The 22926-nt window shown below is 34.5% G+C and overlaps 1 protein-coding gene across 1 annotated transcript; it reads left to right on the top strand.

The window, feature by feature from the left end:
- The first annotated feature begins 15965 nt into the window (after window positions 1-15965).
- LOC129875529 (probable nucleoredoxin 1) lies at window positions 15966-18413 on the top strand. The gene is made up of 4 exons (XM_055950832.1): window positions 15966-16330; window positions 16508-16987; window positions 17091-17564; window positions 17674-18413. The coding sequence occupies exons 1-4, from the start codon at window positions 16232-16234 to the stop codon at window positions 18262-18264; spliced, it is 1644 nt and encodes a 547-aa protein (XP_055806807.1). The 5' UTR covers window positions 15966-16231; the 3' UTR covers window positions 18265-18413.
- Window positions 18414-22926: the final 4513 nt, after the last annotated feature.

Below are 22926 nucleotides of genomic sequence, written 5' to 3'. Positions count from 1 at the left end.
TAACTCCCCTTGAAAAAGTGAACAAATATCCAGCATTGGATTTTCTGTTATCAAAGTCACCTGCCATATCAGCATTTGTATAGCTATAACGATAATAATAATAATAATAATAATAATAATAATAATAATAATAATAATAATAATAATAATAATAATAACAGTAAATAAAAAATACTACTACTAATAATAATAATAATAATAACGAAAATAATAATAATACTAATAATAATAATAGGAAATAAAAATACTAATAATAATAATGACAATAATAATAATAATAATAATAATAATAATAACAATAAGTAAAAATAATAATAATAATAGTAGTAATAATAATAATAATAATAATAATAATAATAATAATAATAATAATAATAACAACAACAATAATAAGAATAACAATAGTAATAAAATGTTAAAAACATAAACAGCCGGGATTGACTCTGAGTAAGGTCATCTTGTTTCTTTGTTATTCAAGAAGTCTAGGATATCGGCTCCATGTGAGGGAATAATGATTACATCGAGTCTCAAAGACTCAAATTTTCTTAAGAGTCCCAAATCGAGACTCCATTTTTTGCTCCCAAAGTGTTCATGCAAACAAGAAAAGAGTGAAGAAATTAGTAATATTATTCAACTCTTTTTAGGACAATATTTTATCATAACGACAACGAAAACAATGGAACATGGAGTAAATATTACCTGTTGTAGGGCAGTAAACGAGAATGATTTGGTCACAACTCTACCCTCACCCTTCAAGCAAAGTTAAGTACGATAGAGAGAAAAATTCTAAATTTTTTTGCAAGAAATATTCAAAATCAGAGCGTAAAATTTTTTTTCTCTCCCTTATCTCAGTTTTTTTTCCTCTTCTTCCTCCTCTTTTTCTTCTGTCCACCCTCCCCTCTTTATAGCGGTATGGAGATGAAAAAAATGATAGAAAATGGCGGATAATACGGAATGGGCGGATGAATAAAATAATACGGGTGGAGGATAAATAAAATAATACGGAATGGGCTGATGCGGAATGGACGGAAAGATAAAATAATGCAGAATGGCCGGATAAATAAAATAACACGAATTGGCGGATGAATAAAATAACACGAAATGGGCGGATGAATAAAATAACGTGGAATAGGCCAACTAATAATATATTGGGGAACGAATATTATTATTGTTATTAATTAATTTTTTATTTTTTATTTTTAAATTATTACGTTGTGGAAGGTCAATCGCTCCTCGAAAATCTTCCTTAGAAGTATGAGTGGTCTGAACAGTAGGTACTTGGGGTACCTCAGTAGACCTTGCAGGTCGGCCTCTAGTTCTCCGTGGAGGCATCACAGATTGTGGAACCTCAGTGCTGGCAGTGTTCCTCTGACTAGCTAAACATTTAGGAGGCATGTTTGAAACGTGTAAACGCACGAATTAGAAAGGAAGCTTTTATAGAGTTAAACTCTATCGCACGAACTCAGATTATGAAAGAAGTGAAATAATTCCTAATGTCCTATAGCCTCCTGATTATAAGTGTGGTGCATGGCACACCTATAAGCAAGACTCTACTAGACACGGCTTCATAGACACCCTAGGACTCTTGAACTCTGTGCTCTGATACCAAGTTTTTCACGCCCCGAGAGGGTACCCTAGGCGTGGCCGACACTCAGAAACCATCTCTAGCCTCTAAGAGACCCACTTGGTCTCATCACTTATTCGTTCATCAGCGGAAGACTTAATAAGAATACTTATATGTGCTCTCCATTAACAACATCTAATGAAAGAAGAAAAAAAAAATCTAGAAGAAGTAGTTTCAAAGGAGAACTACTCCAATTACATCATTAAACTCTGTCTATGAAGCCTCTAATACTCTTAGATGGTGCCAATGACATGTCCATGGCTACCTTAAAAGAAACATAATACTCAACAATAATTAAAGGATAAAGAGTTCCTCCGAATACAAGAAGGACTCACCAAATAGCTGAAAAATAATAATCTTCAACGAAGCGCCTGTTGAGGTTCTCTAACACCTGTATCTATATCATAAAACGATGCAGGTCGAATGACGTCAGTACATGGAATGTACGAGTATGTAAAATGGCAGGAAGGTAAGGACAAATATCAAGAAACTCCTCTCAAGAAAACTCAGCTCAGAACTCAACATCATCTCAACATCAATATGTAATGCAAGTTTAAACTATAATAATAAAAATAATAGTAACAAGCAATGCTTACTCAGTTGGGAGTTTCTCTAACCGACAACCATCACTTATGAGCTAGCGATGATACAACGAAGCGATGTCGTTGCCACATCCATCCAATACCTTGCCAGGGTAAAGGACATCACCATCTTGGATCCACTCATCAAAGTCCTCTTTTGGGGACTTAAGAGGCATAGCCTCAATCCTACACTGGTTACATAGTTCTGGGGTTTGAGTCAATTAAACTCTTACCCAACTCGGTGCTCAATACTACTCCCAAAATATATGCTCATATTAATCTCATCATCTAGTCTCATTGGACTTTAATTTAAATCATCAGACTCATCTCATTACCTCTTCATCAATCATTATAATTCAAAAACATCATTTACATCTCATCAAAACATCTTGCTCAAAACATTATTTACTCAAATTCATTTAAACTCAACTCTTTTGCTCTTTCAAAACTCACTAAAATACATATATAATATTAATTCATATCACTCTTGTTATTAATGAAAATATTAAAAAGTCAACATCTTTACTCAAAACATGTGTAAAAATATTCATGAACATCAAATCAATTAGGATTCATGGGAAAGTAGTCATGAACAGTAATTTCAATAATATGAGAGATAACAACAATAATATTAATGCATAAATATATCTAACTCAATAAAAGAAGAATTAATTCATTTAGAATTCAAGATTTGGGTAAAACTCAACTATAACTCAATTACAATGAATTTAGATATTGGGCGCATGGACGAACTCAATCTGATGCTATGAAAGCCTTACATACCTTAAATCGAAAGCTTTACTTCGAATTGGAACACTCTTGGACCCCTAGCCTTTTCTTCTCACCGGAGCATTTTGTGTACTATCCGGAGTATAAGAATCACCGGAGTAGTATTTTTATACCACTAAAATTATATTTGAAAAGAAGTAAAGAAGTATATAGAGAGAAGAGTTGTTTAAGAAAGCTTGATAAATAAAATGAGGAAATAAGGTGGATATTTATAGGTGTGGAGGAGGGATCTAACAATAAATAAACATAATCATAAAGGATGATCTTGAAAATTCAATGGAGAATTTTGATGTCATGGATGATGTCAAATGGTTCTAGATCTTTCTATGGTAGGTGAGATGAAATCTCTTTTAACGGAATATTTATTTTCGAAGCTGCGTTTGAATAAGATAAATTTCTTATTAGGATTTGGTGTCTTCATAAGAATTGTAGATATAGAAGTTTAGTTTCAGTTAGTTCAAGAATCATCCAATTTGGAGCATTCTACATAGAGATATGGATTTTATTCTACAAATACTCCATTCCGTCACAATACTATGTCTTGTAAAGATTAATTTATTTGATCTACTTAAACTCCAAATAATAAGATATGTTCTGCATGAAAGTTGTAGGTAATGATGTTCTGGTTACTCAGAAATTTGAATCACCTAATTTGGACTATCCTATGAAAAGTTATGCCCAAATTACTTTAGGCATGAGAGAACATGATCAAAATACTTTTAGAACATGATCAAAATACTTTAGAACATGATCAAAATACTTTAGGCATGAGAGAACATAATCAAAATACTTTTAGAACATGATCAAAATACTTTAGAACATGATCAAAATCTTTTCATGCCTTCATATAAGGACTTTTTATAAATCAACAATTTAATGCATTTAAAAGCCAATATAAGTTAATATAAGATAGGTAATTAAATTTCAAATATTTAATAATCTATGCATTTGGAATCATGATATGAAAAATCCATAAAGATTCATGCTTGAATTAAATAGAAAACTTTGATAATTCATTTGGACTTCATGAAATAAAGGATCCATGAATCAATAATATTTAGGGGGTGTTACACATGCACCAGAAGAAGGTATCTGCATCTTTTCAGAGAGAGCTCATGCCAACAAGTTCTTTGCATAATTCGAACTTGTTCCTTGTTACCACTTTGGTCAGCATATTTGCCGGATTCGTATTTGTAAAGATCTTTTCAACCTGCATAGATTCGTCTTCTATCATTTCTCGAATCCAGAGATATCTCATGTCAATGTGTTTCGTCTTTGCATGGTACATGGAGTTCTTGCTCAAGTCTATTGTACTTTGACTATTACAATAGACAACATACTCCTTCTGATGCAAGTCAAGCTCTTGAAGAAATTGTTTGAGCCATATCATCTCCTTGTCAGCTTCAGTAGATGCAATATACTCAGCTTCAGTTATAGACAGTGCAACACACTTCTACAACATCGACTGTCATGATATAGCTTCTCTTGAAAAAGTGAACAAATATCCAGCATTTGATTTTCTTTTATCAAAGTCACCTGCCATAATAGCATTTATATAGCCCTTCAAGATTGGATTTGATCCTCCAAAAAAAATATTAATCTGAGCTTCCTCTCAGATACTTGAGTATCCACTTTACAGCTTTCCAATGTTGTTTTCCTAGATTGTCGAGAAATGTGCTAACAACACCAACTGCATGAACAAAATCAAGTCTAGTGCATATCATTGCATACATTAGACTTCCGTCCACGGAGGAATATGGAACTTTTTCCATGCTCTCCTTTTCCTCCTGAGCTATAGGACACATCTTCTTACTCAACTTCATATGATCAGCAAGAGGTGTGCTAACAAGCTTAGCATTCTTCATATTGAAGCGCTCCAGTACACATTCAGTGTACTTCTCTTGTGACAGATAAATCTTCCTTTAATCCCTGAGACGAGTAATTCTCATGCCTAAAATTTATTTTTCATGACCCAGGTCTTTCATAGCAAAAGACTTACACAACTCTTTTTTTCAACTCGTCAATCTTGGAAGTATTCCTACCCACAATTAACATTAGGGGTGGGCATAAAATACCGAAAACGGAATTACCGAACCGAACCGGTTATTTTGGTATCTCGATATTCGGTATTTGGTACTTCGGTTCGATATTTGGTATCGAAATATTAAATTTCAGTATTTCAGTTTTGGTATTTTATAATTTTTCCATTCGGTATTCAGTATTTATCGAATACCGAATTTATTTCTATTGCCAATTGGGCCTCCTATAATTATTTTTGTTGGGTCCATTATTATAATTTAACTATATCTAACATACCCTAAGTCTCGGCCCAATTATGTAACATACCCTAAGTCCATAACAGCCCATTAACCCAATTAAGATTTATTTCAATATCAAATATTATCTCTAATTCTCTATACTGCCCAACCCTAATCTTCACTCTTCACTTCTAACTTCTGAGTTCACCGCCTCAGACCTCAGTCTTCAATCTTCACGCCGCCTTCAGCCCTTCACGCCACCATCAACTTCCTGTTCTCCATCAAATACCAAATCTTTTGGAAAGATTTATATGGGATTAGTGAAATAGAAGTTCCAGGTAAGAGATTCATGTTGATTGATGTCTCTTATTATCCATTGCACCACTTTCTGGCAAATCAATTTATGGCAGCCATGCCCGGATCTTTGAATAGTTTATCAACAGTAAGCTTTCTGGGAAAAATAGAAACGGCGTTTTGGAGTTAACTTGTGAATTGCAACATTCACCTCCATCACTATTCCAAGATTTTGAATATACTGCTTCTTGTTTTTAAGTTGAAAAGGGAAAGTATATAATACAAGGAAAAAGTGTACAGTTGAGCTATGGGGACTAATTGTTATTGATTTTGATATTCTGTTTATATAAAATAAAATACTATTAGTACTGATTTATTGCTCCTTATTTGCTGTTTTGAATGATTGTTAATTTATATATTTATAATATTTGTAATCTCTTCTATGTTTAGATGGAAGATGAAATAAGTCGAATAACTAATGTCGCACCTCTGGCTCTTACTGAGTCTCTTGATTCAACACCGGGAGTTGAACAACAATCAGTGACTGTGAAGAGGAAAGCTATAGAATCAAGATTTGCTTCTTGGCCGCATTATGATAAGCTCATAGAAGATGGAATTAATAAAGCAAAGTGCAAGTATTTTGGTAAAGTTCTCTTAGCTGATTCAACTAAAAATGGAACAAGTGGACTGAATAAACATTTGAAACTTGTCCTAAAAATCCAAATAAGGCTAACACTTTCAATTCCAAGTACAAACAATCAAATTTAAACTTTTCATTAAAAGGTGAAATGCGTGATGGGGCAATTTGGACTTTTGATCAAGAGGCATCTCGGAGGGCTTTAGTTGAGATGTTAATCCTTGATGAGCTTCCTTTTTATTTTGTTGAAAAGGAAGGTTTTAAGAAGTTTATGAAAAAAACCCAACCTTTATTCCGAGTTTCCTCCTGTAGAACAGTGACTAGGGATTGTTATGTAGTTTTTGGTGAAGAGAGACAAAAGTTTATGAAGTATTTGAAAGAAACATCACCGAGAGTTTGTCTAACCACATACACATGGATTTCTATACAAAGAATAAATTATATATGTTTGACAGTACACTTTATTGATAGTGATTGGCTCTTGCATAAACGAATTTTAAACTTTCAGGTTGTTACTAGTCATAAGGGTGACGAAATAGCCCGTTGTATTAGTAAGTGTTTGCTTGATTGGAAATTGGAAAAAATAATTACTATAACTGTAGATAATGCTTCTTCTAATGATTTCATGGTGAAAGAGTTACACAAACAAATGGTTAATTGGGGGTCTAACATAAAATGTGGTAACCATCTTCACATGAGATGTATGGCTCATATTTTAAATCTTATTATGCAAGATGGCATAAAACAAGTTGGTCCATCGATCAAACGTGTTAGGCAAATGATGAAATATGTTAGACAATCTCCCGCAAGGATTAGAAAATTTGAGGAATGTTGTGAACTAAAAAATATAGACAGTAAGAAGTCATTATGTTTAGATGTTTTAACCCGGTGGAATTCGACCTACTTGATGTTAGATGCCGCATAACATTTTGAGAGTGCATTTGATAGGTTTGATCTTGAAAATGGTGGATTGTCAACTTATCTTGCTAATCATGTTTGTGAAGATGGAAGTGTTGCAGGTGTACTTGAAAGTGATGATTGGCAAAAGGTGAGAAATATGGTAATATTTCTTAACAGATTTTATGATCTAACTGAGAAGGTTTCAGGTTCACTCTACGTCACTTCTAATGGTCACTTTTAAGATATAGTTGAGTTTCACAATCATTTAAGATAGTGTATGGAATACAATGATCCTTCTTTGGCAAAAATGGGAGAAAAAATGAAAGAAAAGTTTGTCAAGTATTAGGGTGCTCCTGAAATAATGAATAAAGTGTTTTTTATTGCCTCTATCTTAGATCCTCGTAACAAACTTGAGTATGTTGGCGACGCACTTGAGGATATGTTTGGAGATGAAAAGGGAAGTGAAATAAAAGATGAAATGGTGACTTACATGAAATCTATGTTTGAAGAGTATGTAGCAAAATTCTCTAATGTATCTCGACGCTCATCTTCTCTCTCTGATTTATCGGGTTAGACATCGGATTTATCTATCTCTAACACTAGCACAAAATCAACAAAAGTGAGAAATAGGATCCAAATGAAGAGGAACAAACAAGATGGTACAGGTTTGGGTGGTAAGTCAGAGTTGGAAAGGTATCTTAGTGAAGAACTAGAGCCGAATGATGATGACGACAATTTTGATATCTTGTCGTGGTGGAAAGCTCATTCTCCTAGATATAAAAAAAATTCGAGATGGCTCTTGATGTGTTGGCAATTTCAATTTCTAGTGTGGCATCGAAATGTGCCTTTAGCATTGGGGGGCGTATTCTTGATTCATTTAGGAGTTCTTTGACTTCGAAATTGGTGCAAGCTGTTATTTGTCTTCAAGATTGGCGTCGAAATGAGCCTTATCCCATAAATATTGAAGAAGATTTTAATGATTTTATGAAACTTAAACTTGGTATATTTTTTTAGTTTTTGTATTTTATTTTTATATTTTTTTTACTTTGTTTAATTGTTGACACATTTTAAATTCTTTTTAGCTATGGATGATATTGACTGCATTGTTCAAGCTGAAAAACAGGTGGGTGTTGTTTGTTTGTTGTTGTTTGTTGTTGTTGTTGTGTGTTGCAGGTGTAGTATAGGCTGTGTAGGTGCTGCAGCTTATGTTTTTTGATGTTGTTGTTGTGTGTTGCATGTGTAGTGTAGCTGCTGCAGGTGATGTTGTTGACTGTTGTTGTTGTGTGTTGCTGAAAAACAGGTGGGTGTTGTTAGTTGCTATTGTTTGTTGCTGTTTTTTGTTGCTGTTGTTGTATGTTGCTGAAAAACAGGTGGGTGTTATTTGTTGTTGTTGTTTGTTGCCAGAAAGAACATTGTCTTTGCTATTCCAAATGAAAGGGATGATGCTGAAAAAGAAAGCTCAGATTACTATATTGTAAACCAGTTTTTGTTTTCATGTTCTGGATTGTGATGGTTTCTAATTTTTTTTATTTTTTTCCCTTTCCTAGGAAGGGGGTGGAGATGGTGTTTGTCATGATTATACTTTTACTTCAATGCAACTATGGATTTATTATATCTCCTTGTTGACATGCATATTAACTGATGAATACACAACAATCCTTGTACTGTCAATTATGTTGAAATTTGAGAAGCTTGTGATAAGAGTTGGCAATTTTAAGTTCATAATGCCATTTCAATTTTCCCTGTTCTCTTTATGTGATGTTTATATTAAAATCAAGTCATATTTTTGGTAATTACCATGTACAGAAATTGTCTATCAGTAATTTTGGCCTTGTAGAGATTTCAATGTCTAATACAATACAGTGGACTTCGATTTTAATATGGTATTACCGAATATCGTACTAAATCAAAGTTTGATTTATCGATTATCGAATTACTGAACCGAAGTTTGAAAGTTCGGTATTTGGTATATACTTTGAATTACCAATTACCGAATTATCGAACTCAAACTTTAAAAATACCAAACCGAATACCGAACGCCCAGCCCTAATTAACATATCATCCACATATAACAGGAGGATGATAAAATCATTGTCAGAAAATTTTTGTACAAATACACAATGACCTGAAGAAGTCTTTTTGTAGCCTTGCTCCCCCATAACAGATTCAAACTTCTTGTACCACTGTCTAGGAGATTGCTTTAGCCCGTAGAGATTCTTTTTGAGTTTACACACAAAATTTTCTTTACTATTTACTTTAAAGCCCTCAGGTTATTCCATATAAATCTCCTCTTCTAGGTCACCGTGAAGAAAAGTCGTCTTCACATCCATCTGCTCAATCTCTAAATTAAGACTAGCAGTCAAACCAAGAATTATACGAATTGAGGACATTTTCACGACAGGAAAAAATATTTTGTCAAAATCAATACCCTTTCTTTAACCAAATCCCTTAATAACCAATCTAGCTTTGTATTTGGGCTTCAAGCTATGTTCTTCAACTTTAACTTTGAACACCCACTTGTTCTTCAAAGCTCTCATGCCCTTAGGTAACTTCACCAACTCATAAGTGTGATTCTCATGCAAATATTTCATCTCACCTTGCATGGCTTTAATCCATTGATTTTTATGCTCATCTTCCATGGCCTCCTCATAACACTCAGGTTCACCCCCATCAGTGAGTAGCACATACTCATTAGGTGAATAGCGAGAGAAAGGAATACACTGTCTTATGGACCTCCTAAGAGGATTATTTGCTTCTTCTACAACTTCATGAGTAGGAGCATCATCAATAACAATATCATTGTTATTATCAATATCAACATGTTGATCTGGGACATGATTCTGGGCATCACCATGATCATCATGCCCATCATGCACACTTGTATGAGGAACTTGATCAAGATGGACTACGCCATCAGAACTTGAAGATTTTAGCTTCTCCGCTTTGTCAATATATTCAATGGTTTGATTTTTCATAAAGATTATATCGCGGCTTCTCACAAGCTTCTTCTCAATTAGATCATATAGCCTATAACAAATTCATCAAGTCCATATCCAATGAAGATACACTGTCTTTTCTTGGCATCTAACTTTGACCTCCATCTTTGGCACATGTACAAAAACTTTGCAACCAAATACTCTTAAATGGTCATAGGAAACAACTTTTTCATACCAAAATCTATTTGGAACAACACTTTGCAAAGCAATCGCAGGAGATAAGTTAATAATATGTGCAGTAGTCAATAAGGCCTCACCCCAAAAGGAGTTCGGCAACTTTGCTTCAGAAAGCAAACATCTCGTTATTTTCATCAAGGTTCTGTTCATCCTCTCAGCCAACCCATTAAGATGATAAGTCTTAGGATGAGTTTCTAGTGCCTAATATCTTGATGCTTGCAGTATTCGTCAAATGGTCCACAATATTTACCACCATTATCAATAAGAATACATTTCAATTTCTTTTCAGTTTCTCTTTCAACTGAAGCCTGAAATATGTTAAAGACACCCAACACTTGGTCTTTAGTCTTCAAGACATAGACCTAAAACTTTCTTGAGCAGTCATCAATGAAAGTGACAAAGTAGAGTGCACCACCCAGAGTCCTTATCTTTATTGGATCGCATAAATTAGAGTGTACCAACTCAAGCAACTATGTCTTTCTTGAAGGAGAGTTAGACTTAAAGAAAACTCTATTTTATTTTCCAGCCAAGCAGTACTTACACTTTTCTAATTTAGTACTTTGGAAATTTGACAATAATTCCTTCTTGGCAAAAACATTAAGTCTTTTCTCACTGATGTGGCTAAGCCTCTTGTACCATAACGTTTAAGAGTTATCGCTCTCAACTGCATTTACCATATTGGTACAGGTAGAAGCCGTAGTCCAATATAGACCACGGTGTTTGTTACCACGAGCCACAACCAAGGAACTCTTAATGAGTTTCCATTTTCCTCCACCAATGGTACTAACATATCCTTCATCATCTAGAACACCAACAGAAATAAGGTGTAGACGAACATCAGGTCTATATTTTATATTGTTCAAAACTAGTTTAGTTCCAATACTAGTTTTCAAATAAATTATAGCAACATCAACCACCCTAGATACATTCTCATTACCCACACTCAAGGTTCTAAAGTCACCAGGAGTATAGCAAGAGAAAAAAATCTTTCCTTGATGCTACATGAGATGCGGCACCAATGTCCACAACCTAGTTTAACTCATCACAAGCAATATTTATCATATATGCATCAAGGACTGTAACAAGATTTTCGGTCGAGATGGTGTCTAGGCAATTTTCATTGCCATCTTCTTTATTATCCTCTCTGTCTTTGTTCTCCCTCTTTAATTTCCGACAGAACTTCTTTGTGTGCCCTTTCATTCTACAATTGTCACAACTCAAACCTAGGGCCTAGACGTGACATGGCGAATGAGGAACCCGAAAGTACCTCAAACAAGCCTCTTAGCATTCTTTTAGCCTTTCATAGGTAATGATAATAAATAAACAAGCGAAAATCATAATAGTAAATCTTCAACTTACATATATCCAACAATACCTCTAACTATTAGATTTAACGGGGCTAAGACAAGTCTCTAGCTCACCCTCAATCATAATAGAAGAAATGCCATAGTAAAATATCTCAACATATCATAAGCTAGAAAGATAAAGGAGTATTGTTCCCGGAACATGGGAAATCACCAAAAGTAGTCTTCAATGAAATCTCAACTACCCACATGGAGGAGAACGAGGAGGATCACTGGTCCCTACATGGTGATATCATGTAGGCAAAAGAGTATGTGTTAGTACTTTGAATGTACTAAGTATGTAAGGATGCATGAACATTGAGGAAATATTATAACATTTATGTAATATGGAATATAATGTAATGCATGCATAATAAATCATATAGATATCCTTTAAAACATTCATTTTGTGGGAAAATGACCATAACCGACATTTAAGACCATGCGAGCTATTATATGGAATCCAACATAACCCCCTACGTTGGCCGGGGAGACTACTTGTCAGGTAGAACTCCGTCAACTTCATTCATTTCTTTAACTTTAACTTTAAGGGCTATTTATGGATCCATTAGCCTAAGCCTACAAGGGCTCCTATGTTGGCACATAGTTAATGAGACAAGGGGTTGCTACTAGAATTCCCTTACCGAATCCCACCTCAATGCCTCATTCGGTGCTAAGTCAATTCCATGGAATAGTCTAATACTTCAAAATATTGATAGCATATAACTTGAGAATTCAAACATCATATTCGGTAGAATAGCTCATTAAAATATTTGATAATTCAAATATGCAAGAATTGTCTTTATTGCATAAAGAATCCATCATTCATATCATTTCATCATTCTTTCATTTCATAGACTCCCTTTTGATCATAGATATTGCTTTCATAAACATTCATTTGGAGTCAAAGCTTTCAAGTCAAACTTTATTGAAAATATAGTAAAACTAGGTGGGTTCAAATCACTTCAACTTGCAAACATGTGTAAATAAATATACATAAATACTTTGAAATCCATTAATAAAAAAATTATGCTTTAAATAACCCATCATGAATTTCAAGAACCTTTAAATAGATAAATAGAGGAACCATCAATTCATACATAGGAAATTATGTTGCATCAAAATAGACCAATAATCATTAGTTTAACCATGATTCGTACTATTAAGTAAAAATAAGAATTACCATAAAAATATTACTTGAAATCAAGAGACTTAATTGAAAGAGTTTTTGGACTACATGGGTGGAAGAACCCATGGATAAACGCCCATATAACTTAGAGTAAAGCTTAAAGAAAATAAATATAATTTATCATATAATCAAAATAATTTAGACATGAGAGTGGAAGGAATACTCTCATTGAAGTCTTACATACCTGGAATCCGAAGCTTTAGTCGGAACCGAAGGACTTAATGAACACTCTTGAGTCCTAACTTTTCTCCCCTCCGAAATATTTTGTGTACTACCTGAAGTATATGAATCACCGGAATAGTATTTCTTCACTACTAAGAACTAAACTATATTTGAGAATGAGTAAAGAAGTGTATAGATAGAAGAGTTGCTTGAGAAAGCTTGATGAATAAAATGAGTAAATAAGGTAGGTATTTATAGGTGTGGAGGAGGGACCTAACAATAAATAAAATAATTATAAAAAAAAATCTGAAAATTTAATGAAAAATTGTGATGTCATGGGTGATGCTAAATGAAGGACAATTGATGTCATGAGTGATGTCAAATGTATCTAGATCGTTCCATGGTAGGTGAAATGAGTTCTTTTTAACAGAATACTCTTTTTTAGAGCTATGTTTGAATAAGATAAATTCTTTATTAAGATTTGATGTCTTCATAAGAATTGTAGATATGGAAGTATAGTTTCATATAGTTTAAGAATCAACCAATTTGGATAATTCTACAGTGAGATATGATTTTTCTTCTATAAATACTCAATTCCGTCACAGCATCCTATCTTACAACAATTAATTTATTTGACCTACTTAACCTCCGAAACTTAAAATATGGTCTCACAAAAGTTGTAGGTAATGATCTTGTGGTTACTCAAATCACACAATTTGGACAATCCTATGAAAAGTTATGCCCAAAATACAGAGGTTGTATCATTTTTTTAGGCGAGAATTGAAATATCGTATACAACATTTTTACGGGATGTTACAACAATGATAGAACTCAATATTCTTAAGTCTGCCTCTAGATTTTCTCCTACTATATTCTCTATTCTGAGAATCACAATTTTTATTTTTCCTCTTGGAGCCAGTTTCTAGGACATCCGACGAAGAAGAACCTTGAGATTTTCTTCTCATTTCTTCGTTCAAGACACTAGTCTTGGCGGAATCCATAGATATCACACCATCTGGAGAAGAATTTAACAATGAAGTTCTAAATGTTTCTCAAGAGTCTGGTAAGGACCAAGTACAAGCAAGCCTTGAATTTCTTCGTTAAATTTAATGCTCATAGCAGACAACTGGTTCATGATTCCCTAAAATTTATTCAGTTGATCTGTCATATAAGAACCATCATGATATTTTAAACTTAACATCTATTTTATTAAGAACATTTTATTGTTTCCAGTCTTCCGAGCATACAAGCTTTTAAGATACTCTCATAAGGTACGAGCATGTGTCTTTTCAGAAATATGGTTCAACACATTATCGTCAATCCATTGCCTAATAAATTAGCACACCTTTCTGTGCAACAGATTCCACTCTTCATCTATTTTATCATCAGGTTTTACAGTGGTAAAGACTGATTGATAAAAAAAATTGACATAAAGCAGATCTTCCATTTTTCCCTTACAAATTGTATAATTAACACCATTCAAAATAATCATTCTACTAGTGTTGGCTTCCATCATTTTCCCTAAAAAATATATAGTTATTGCAAACCAAAGTAAATCTTTTTTAATGTGAAAGTTCAGACTATGTTACAACCACAGAGCATACTCAGATAAAACCTTGTTCTGATATCAGTTTGTTGAAAAAATGCAAACTAACACAAAAATATATATGGTCAAAATAGTGGAAATAAAATGGAAAAACAATGACACCAAGAATTTTATGTGAAAACCCTTTTAAATAAGGAAAAAACCACAGGCCAAAAGGAGCAATTGATATCACGATAGTAAGGAATTTTACACTGGGTAGTCATGAGTACAACACTTAAAGTGACCACAACAAACTCAAAAAGAATAACACTCTTTTGATCTCCCACCTTACTAAAAATATCGCTCACACTCTATTTTTCTTCACAAACTATTTTCTTATAGTCTATGAAATACGTCACTTTGCTCTCTAATATTTTTCTCTCTTATCTTGGTGTGTTTAACAAATGAGCATGAGTGCCCTATTTATAGGGAAAATTTATTACCTTTGATATCATTGATGACATCAATTAGAAAGCAAAATTCAAACTTTGTTAGGTTTTTTCATAGTCAAAAATTGTGAGATTTGGTTGTTGAGATTTATTTTTCAACTACCAATCCATATTTTTTGACTCGTCAATTTTTCAACTTAACAAAAAAGAAAAATTTGTGGCATGAAATGGATACCAACAAAGGAAGATCATACAGAGAAACGCAAATACGAAAAAGACAACCAAATGAAGGATGGTTTTATGATGATGAAGTTTGTTTCAAAGCTTAATTTGTGATTATGGTTGATTACTTTTAATCTTGTTTTATGACCGTTTTTTTATAACATAAGGCACATAAAATTGTATAATAATGATCATTTTTTGTTTACTACATTCCAAATGGTCCCAACTCCCTCTAAATCTAATAAAAAGTCTTGGAATGAGATGTGTAAGAATTTGCATCAATTAGGGTTAAATGAATCCTCTAGACATTAGCTAAAAGTAGTATCGTTGTGGACCAAAGATTGCTCTAATCTTTCAACTTATGGGGGAAAAGAAAGTACTAGCTGCAACAAAGTTAAAAAAAATTGCACTCAAGGGTGTAGCCTAGTGGCCAATGAAGTGATCAAGAGTCATGAGGTCTCATGTTTAAATCCCAACGGAGACGAAAAACACAAGGTGATTCTTTTCATTTGTCCGAGCCTGGGTGGACAGAGCGAAAGATATAGCTTTAAAAAAAAGAAGTTGGGAAATTTGTTTCTGTGCATGGAATTTTAATAAGGTTATTTGGAGAAGCCGGCAGGCAAAAGATATAGCTTTTCCCAGTAGAGACAAAGAAGCATACATGAGGAATCTTGGTCACGGAAGGAATTAAGATGCCACTGTCCATTCTAATAATAATAATAATATTCCATTTCATTTGTCACTATTGTATAGTCTATTTGATTATATAATATTGTAGCACTTGTAACAAAATGCCCTTCAAAGTTTAATCTAGGAAGCTAATACTTCTAATCCATGTTCACAAGACTCATAAGAAAAGTCTAATTAAGATACATTTGAAGGGATTAACTTATTCATTAATAGACTTGAAACCAATTTAATATGTATTTGTAACAGGGCCGGCCAGGTTGAAACTTCAGATGAAATTGACCGGCAAGTGCTCACTGTCCCTGATAAGTTTCCTTTAAGAGAGAATCAAACAGAACATATCAAATGAAACATGTTGAGAGTTGTACAGTTTTGAGAGATAAAGGAATCAGTAACTGATGGCTATGGTAATTGATCAAGAAAGTTCCTCTCATGATCTCACAGTTGTACTGTCTTCAAGGGAGAGAGACTTTCTAATACGTAGAAACGGCGAACAGGTATGTATAAGTGAGGTGCTTTTATATAGGTTTACTGGCACTATCCCTTCAAATGTTTCTTAATTATCCTTTTCTAAGCTGTTATAATGACATTTGACTGTATATACTTCCTCTATAGTGAACAAAGAAAGATTGAACAAAAACAAACTGGATCACTGATCTTATTCTTGTCTGTAGGTTACATTTAGCAGCATAACAGAAAAGATTGTGGGCTTGTATTTCTCCGGTTCATGGTGTGGTCCATGTTGCCAGTTTACACCAAAGCTGGTGGAAGCTTACGAGAGTCTATATCCTAAAGGTGACTTTGAAATAGTGTTCATTTCATCTGACAAAGATGACGAATCGTTTAATGAATACTTTGGGAAAATGCCATGGCTTGCTGTTCTATTTTCTGATGCTGAGGCTAGAAAGAACTTAAAGCAGCTGTTCAAAGTAAGGGCAATTCCACATCTTGTGATTCTTGATGGAACAGGCAAAGTTTTGAGCAACGAGGGCGTTAAATTTATCAAGCACTTTGGTCCTGAAGCCTATCCATTTACATCTGAAAGAATTAATTACTTGAGGCTGGAAGTAGAGAGGGCTAAGGAGAATCAGTCTTTGACGTCTCTTCTGGTCTATGGATCACGTGATATCTTGATATCGAATGAAGAGAACAAGGTAATGGTTTGTTTTTTTCGTATTGAAAACTTAAAATGTCCTTGAGTTGATTTTCGACATGCTTGTAGTTTTTTGTGATTATTTTCGACATGCTTGTTTACAGATTTCTGTGTCTGAGCTTGAAGGGAAAACAGTTTGCCTATATTTTGCAATGAGTACTCATACAGGGTGCAAAAATTTCACTTTGAAGCTAGCAGAAGTATACGAAAAACTAGAAGGAAAGAACTTTGAAATTGTGCTGATTTCTCTGGATGAAAAATATGAGGATTTTAAAGAAGGCTTTGAAGCAATGCCATGGTTGGCTTTACCTTTCAAGGACAAGAACTGTGAGAGACTTGTTCAGTACTTTGAGCATAAACTCCTACCACAGCTTGTCGTATTAAGTCCATATGGGAAAACTCTACAGGAAAATGCAGTTAAATTTGTCGAAGAATATGGTGATGAAGCATTTCCTTTCACACAAGAAAAGCTTGCTACTTTGGCTCAACTAAAGAAGAAAAAACTAGAAGCACAAACATTAGAGTCCATTCTTGTAACTGCAAATCGAGATTTTGTCATTTCAAATGGCGGTTTAAAGGTATGTTTAGTCAATTGAAATAAGTGAATGAAAAATGTGAATTCATTTCAAAGGGACTGATGAAGTTAAATGTATGCTAATCATGTTCTTTTTCCATGTACTTGTTCAGGTTCCTGTACGGAAACTAGTGGGGAACAACATTGTACTGTATTTTGCAGCAAGTTGGAGTCTTCCAAGTCGAGAATTTCTACCCAAACTCGTAAGTGCATACCATGAAATCAAGAAGAAAGATGAAAATTTTGAAGTGATTTTCATCTCTAGTGATCAAGATGAGTCTTCCTTTGATAACTTCTATTCAAGTATGCCCTGGTTAGCACTTCCTTTCGATGATGAAAGGAGGTCATTTCTGTCGCGTAGATTCAACATTGTAGGCGTTCCAGTGGCCATAGCAATTAGTCCTAGTGGCTGCACTGTGAATACACAAATAAGGCAGCTGTTAGAGACACACGGTGCAGGAGCCTATCCCTTCACAGAAGAACATATAAAGAATTTGCAGCAACAACTCGACAAAAATACAACGGGTTGGCCCAAGAAAGGCAGAGATGAAGTTCACAATGAGCATGAACTTGCACTGATACATCAGCAAGTGTATCTTTGCAGTGGGTGCAAGGAGATGGGATACGGGTGGGCTTTCTTCTGCAAACGTTGCGATTATGGACTCCATCCAAAATGTGCTCCAAAACAAGATGAGATTAACTGAAAACAAATGTTTGATGAAAAGCCTAGCTCCTTTTAGTAACATAGGTCCACTTTAACCTCTTATACATGACCTCTAGTTCATCTTGTGATTAAACATCTGGCTCATATTCAAAATAGTGATTTGTGTAATTTATACTCTTTATCATTTTTGAAGGGGAGCCTTGGAGTAACTGGCCATGTGACCAGGAGGTCACGGGTTCAAGCCTTGGAAACAGCCTCTGGCAGAAATGCAAGGTAAGGTTGCGTACAATAGACCCTTGTGGTCGGGCCCTTCCCCGGACCCTGCACATAGCGGGAGCTTAAGTGCACCGGGCTGCCCCTTTATACTCTTTATCATTTTTATAATGTCTGAGCTTTTGTAGTTTTTAGTTCTTGTTAATTATGCAACTGTGTTTGATGTGAGTGGTTCTTCGGGTTAATCACAAAGTCTTGGTTCTGTCCTCGGGTTCCACGTTGATTGACCTCTCTTGTTTCCAACTCACAGTGAGAACATGGAGAGTAAATCGAACGTCAAAGCCACCTCCTTGACATGTTACACACCTACTAAGCTTCTCTTAAAGACAAGTAGTAGAAAAACGAGAGAAGGGAATGCATCAACGCAGACAACTACATTTTTTTTTCCTTCCATGAAATGACTGGAAGGTGCTAGATAGACTAAAGTCAAACCAGATAAAGAAAGCAGTGGGTCCTATGAGTAAAACCTTGGCGGAGGAGTTGGCCAGTCTAAGATAAACTTTGTCGATTTCAAGGACCAGCTTCACTAGACCATTCTAGTCTATTCAGGGTCAAGCTCTATTGGGTGGAACAATAATGATTTAATTAGGGCCGGCAATTCCAGTCCATATTTATAAAATTAGTTTTTTAAGTTTTGGCTCTGACCATTTACTACTTCACCTTCTAAGTTTCATGCCTGGATTCTCCCTTCAAATATTTGTTATTTTTGAAAAATCTAACACGCATATATCTGATATTTTTAAAGAAGACAAGCAACATCATCTGACTAACTCAGTAGAGAGTGTCATGGGTTAAAATATAACAAACAAAAGGTGTTAAAAAATTGCAAAATTATTTTAAAATAAATTAACTTAGCAAAATAAGGAAGAGAGATTAATAAAAGAGAGAAGCAGAAGAGAAATATTTGTGTTTGTATTCTTCCGTGTGTGTTTTTTTTACATTGCAGAATATGGCATATTTATAGCCATAGTTAGGAAGACAAAAGAATGTGGGTAGGGAAAAAGTAGAATGGGATTGAAAGGGACATCCACAATTATTTTTCAACACTCCTCCTTGGATGTCTATAAAAAGAAAAATTCTAGTGAAAGGACAAATATACATAGTTATTCTGAACACCCATATATCTTGTGCCTTGTTAAAACATTGCTAGGAAAAACCCAGTGAGAAAAAATCTAATGAAGGAAAAAGAGTACACACATCTGGTAAGCCTTGAGTGCTGTCTCATTAAAAAACCTTATCAGAAAAACTCAGTGGGACAAAATCTTGGTTAAGGGAAAAAGAGTGCAGCGCGTATTTTACTCCCCTGATGAAAACTTCATTTGATAATGTGGAGACGACGCATTCCAATCTTATATCTTAGCTTCTCAAAAGTTGATGTTAGTAATGCCTTGTGAATAAATCTGCAAGATTAACACTTGAATGAACTTGTTGTACATCAATATCACCATTCTTCTGAAGATCAAGTGTGAAGAATAATTTTGATGAACCATGTTTCGTTCTGTCTCCTTTTATGAAGCCACCTTTCAATTGAGCTATACACGCAGCATTGTCTCGAATATAACTGTGGGTACTTTAACATCATTTTTTAGGCCGCATCTTTCTTTGATGAACTGTATCATCGTTCTCAACCATACACATTCTCTACTTGCTTCATGAATTGCTATTATTTCAGCATGATTTAAAGAAGTGGCAACAATAGACTGCTTTGTAGATCACCATGATACAGCAGTTCCTCCGTGTGTAAATAGATAGCCTGTTTGAGATCGAGCTTTATGTGGGTTTGATAAATAACCTACATCTGCATAACTAATAAGGTATGCACAACCTTTATTAGTATAAAACAAACTCATATCAATAGTACCCTTTAGATATCGCAAAATATGCTTGATACTGTTCCAATGCCTTCACATTGGGGATGAACTATACCTTGCTAGCAAATTAACAGAAAATATTATATCAGGTATGGTTGCGTTAGCAAGGTACATAAGTGCACCAATAGCACTGAGATATGGTACTTCAGGACCAAGAAGTTCTTCATCCTCTTCTGGAGGTCGAAATGGATCTTTTTCCACTTCAAGTGATCAAACAATCATTGGAGTACTTAATGGATGTGCTTTGTCCATTTAAATCGTTTTAAGATTTTTTCATTGTAGGCAGATTGGTGGATAAAGACCTTGTCTGCTAAATGTTCAATTTGCAGACCTAGACAAAGTTTTGTCTTTCCAAGCTCTTTCATCTCAAATTCTTTCTTTAGCTATTCAATCGCCTTTTTGACCTCTTTAGGGGTTCCAATGAGATTTATATCATCAACATAAACGGCGAGTATAACAAACTCTGATTCCATTTTCTTAATAAAAACACATGAACAAATGACATCATTTATATAACATTCATTTATCAAGTACTCACTAAGGTGATTATACCACATACGCCCTAATTGTTTCATATCATATAATGATCTTTGTAGGTTCATTGAGTACATCTCCCGAAACTTAGTACATGCTTGAGACAATTTTAATCATTCTTAAATTTTTATGTAAATTTCATTATCAAGTGAACCATAAAGGTAAGCTGTAACTACGTCCACTAGATGTATTTCAAGATTTTTATGTACAGCTAAACTGATGAGATATCAAAAAGTTATTTCATCCATAACAGGTGAATATGTTTCTTCATAGTTGACCTCAGGTTTTTGAGAGAATCCTTGTGCAACAAGGTGTGCCTTGTATCTTATAATTTCATTTCTCTCATTTAGTTTTCGCACAAAAACTCATTTATAGGCAACTGGTTCTACACCTTCAAGGGTTTGGACTACAAGTCCAGAAACCTCACGTTTAGCAAGTGAGTCTAATTCTGATTGAATTGCTTTTTGCCATTCTGGTCAATCACATCTACGTCGACATTCTTCGATGGATTTAGGCTCAAGACTTTCACTATCTTGCATGAGGTTAAGTGCAACATTAAATGCAAAAATGTTATCCATCGTAATTTTCGATCGATCTAAATTTATCTCATCACCGGTGAAACTTATTAAAAGCTTTTCATTCAATTGAGTCTCGGGTTCACTAATTTCTTCAGGAATATCAGGATTACTCAAATCTTGACCTTCTTCATGAGGTTCTTTTGTAGTATCATCTTTATTATTCCTCACGCTTCTCTTTCTAGGATTTTTATCCTTTGAACCCAATGGTCTACCACGCTTCAGGCGTGTTTGGGATTCAGAAGTTATGATACTAGTAGACAGTCCTTTTGGGACATCAATCTGGATAGGCACATTTACTGCAGGGATATGTGACTTAGTTATCCATTTCAAATCAGTAAATGCATCTGGCATTTGATTTGCTATTTTCTGTAAGTGTATGATCTTCTGGACCTCCCGCTCACATGTGCGGATGTGTGGATCAAAATGAGATAGTGATAAAATTTTCCATGCAATTTTTTTGGGTTTAATTTTCCACGCAATTTTTTTTCGGGTTTCTTTTTCTCTCCCTCTAATTGCGGAAAACTTATTTCATCAAACCGACAATCTGCAAATCGAGCAGTGAATAAGTCTCTAGTCAACGGTTCAAGGTATCGAATTATTGAGGGTGAGTCAAACCCAACATAGATGCCCAACCTTCATTGAGGACCCATTTTTGTACGTTGTGGTGGTGCTGCAGGAACTTATACCGCACAACCAAAAATTCGTAGATGGGCTATATTTGGCTCATTACCAAATACTAGTTATGACGGAGAGTATTTATTATAATGTGTTGGTCTGAGACAAGTGCTGCTGCATGTAAGATAGCATGACCCCAAATACTAATCGGCAATTTTATTTTCATTAGTAAAGGTCTAGCTATCAATTGTAGGCGCTTAATAAATGACTCGGCAAGGTCATTTTGAGTATGAACATAAGCAACAGGATGTTCAATTTTTATCCCAATTGATAAGCAATAATCATCAAAACTTTGGGATGTTTCTCCAGCATTATCAAGGCAAATAGCCTTAATTGGATTATTTGAAAATTGTGCCCTTAATCTTATTATTTGTGCTAACAACTTCGCAAACGCCAGATTGCGAGATGATAAGAGGCACAAATGAGACCATCTAGATGATGCATCTATTAGGACCATAAAATATCTAAACAATCTACTAGGTGGATGAATAGGTCCACATAGATCTCCATGTATACATTCTAAAAAGGCAGGAGATTCGATGTCAACCTTCAGGGTCGATGGTCTGGCAATTAATTTACCTTGATAACAAGCAGCACATGAAAATTCATCATTCGTAAGAATTTTATGGTTCTTTAACGGATGTCCAATTGAATTTTCAAGAATTCGTCTCATCATTATTGATCCAGGATGACCTATTCGATCATGACATAGCACAAATGTATTTAGATCAGTAAACTTCTGATTTACGATCAAATATGCTTCAATTGCAC

The sequence above is a fragment of the Solanum dulcamara genome, chromosome 2 (assembly GCF_947179165.1).
Source record: "Solanum dulcamara chromosome 2, daSolDulc1.2, whole genome shotgun sequence".
In the NCBI taxonomy this organism is placed as follows: Eukaryota; Viridiplantae; Streptophyta; class Magnoliopsida; order Solanales; family Solanaceae; genus Solanum; species Solanum dulcamara.
Note: the sequence above shows the minus strand (reverse complement) of the source record. Positions and strands in the feature narration are given on the sequence as shown.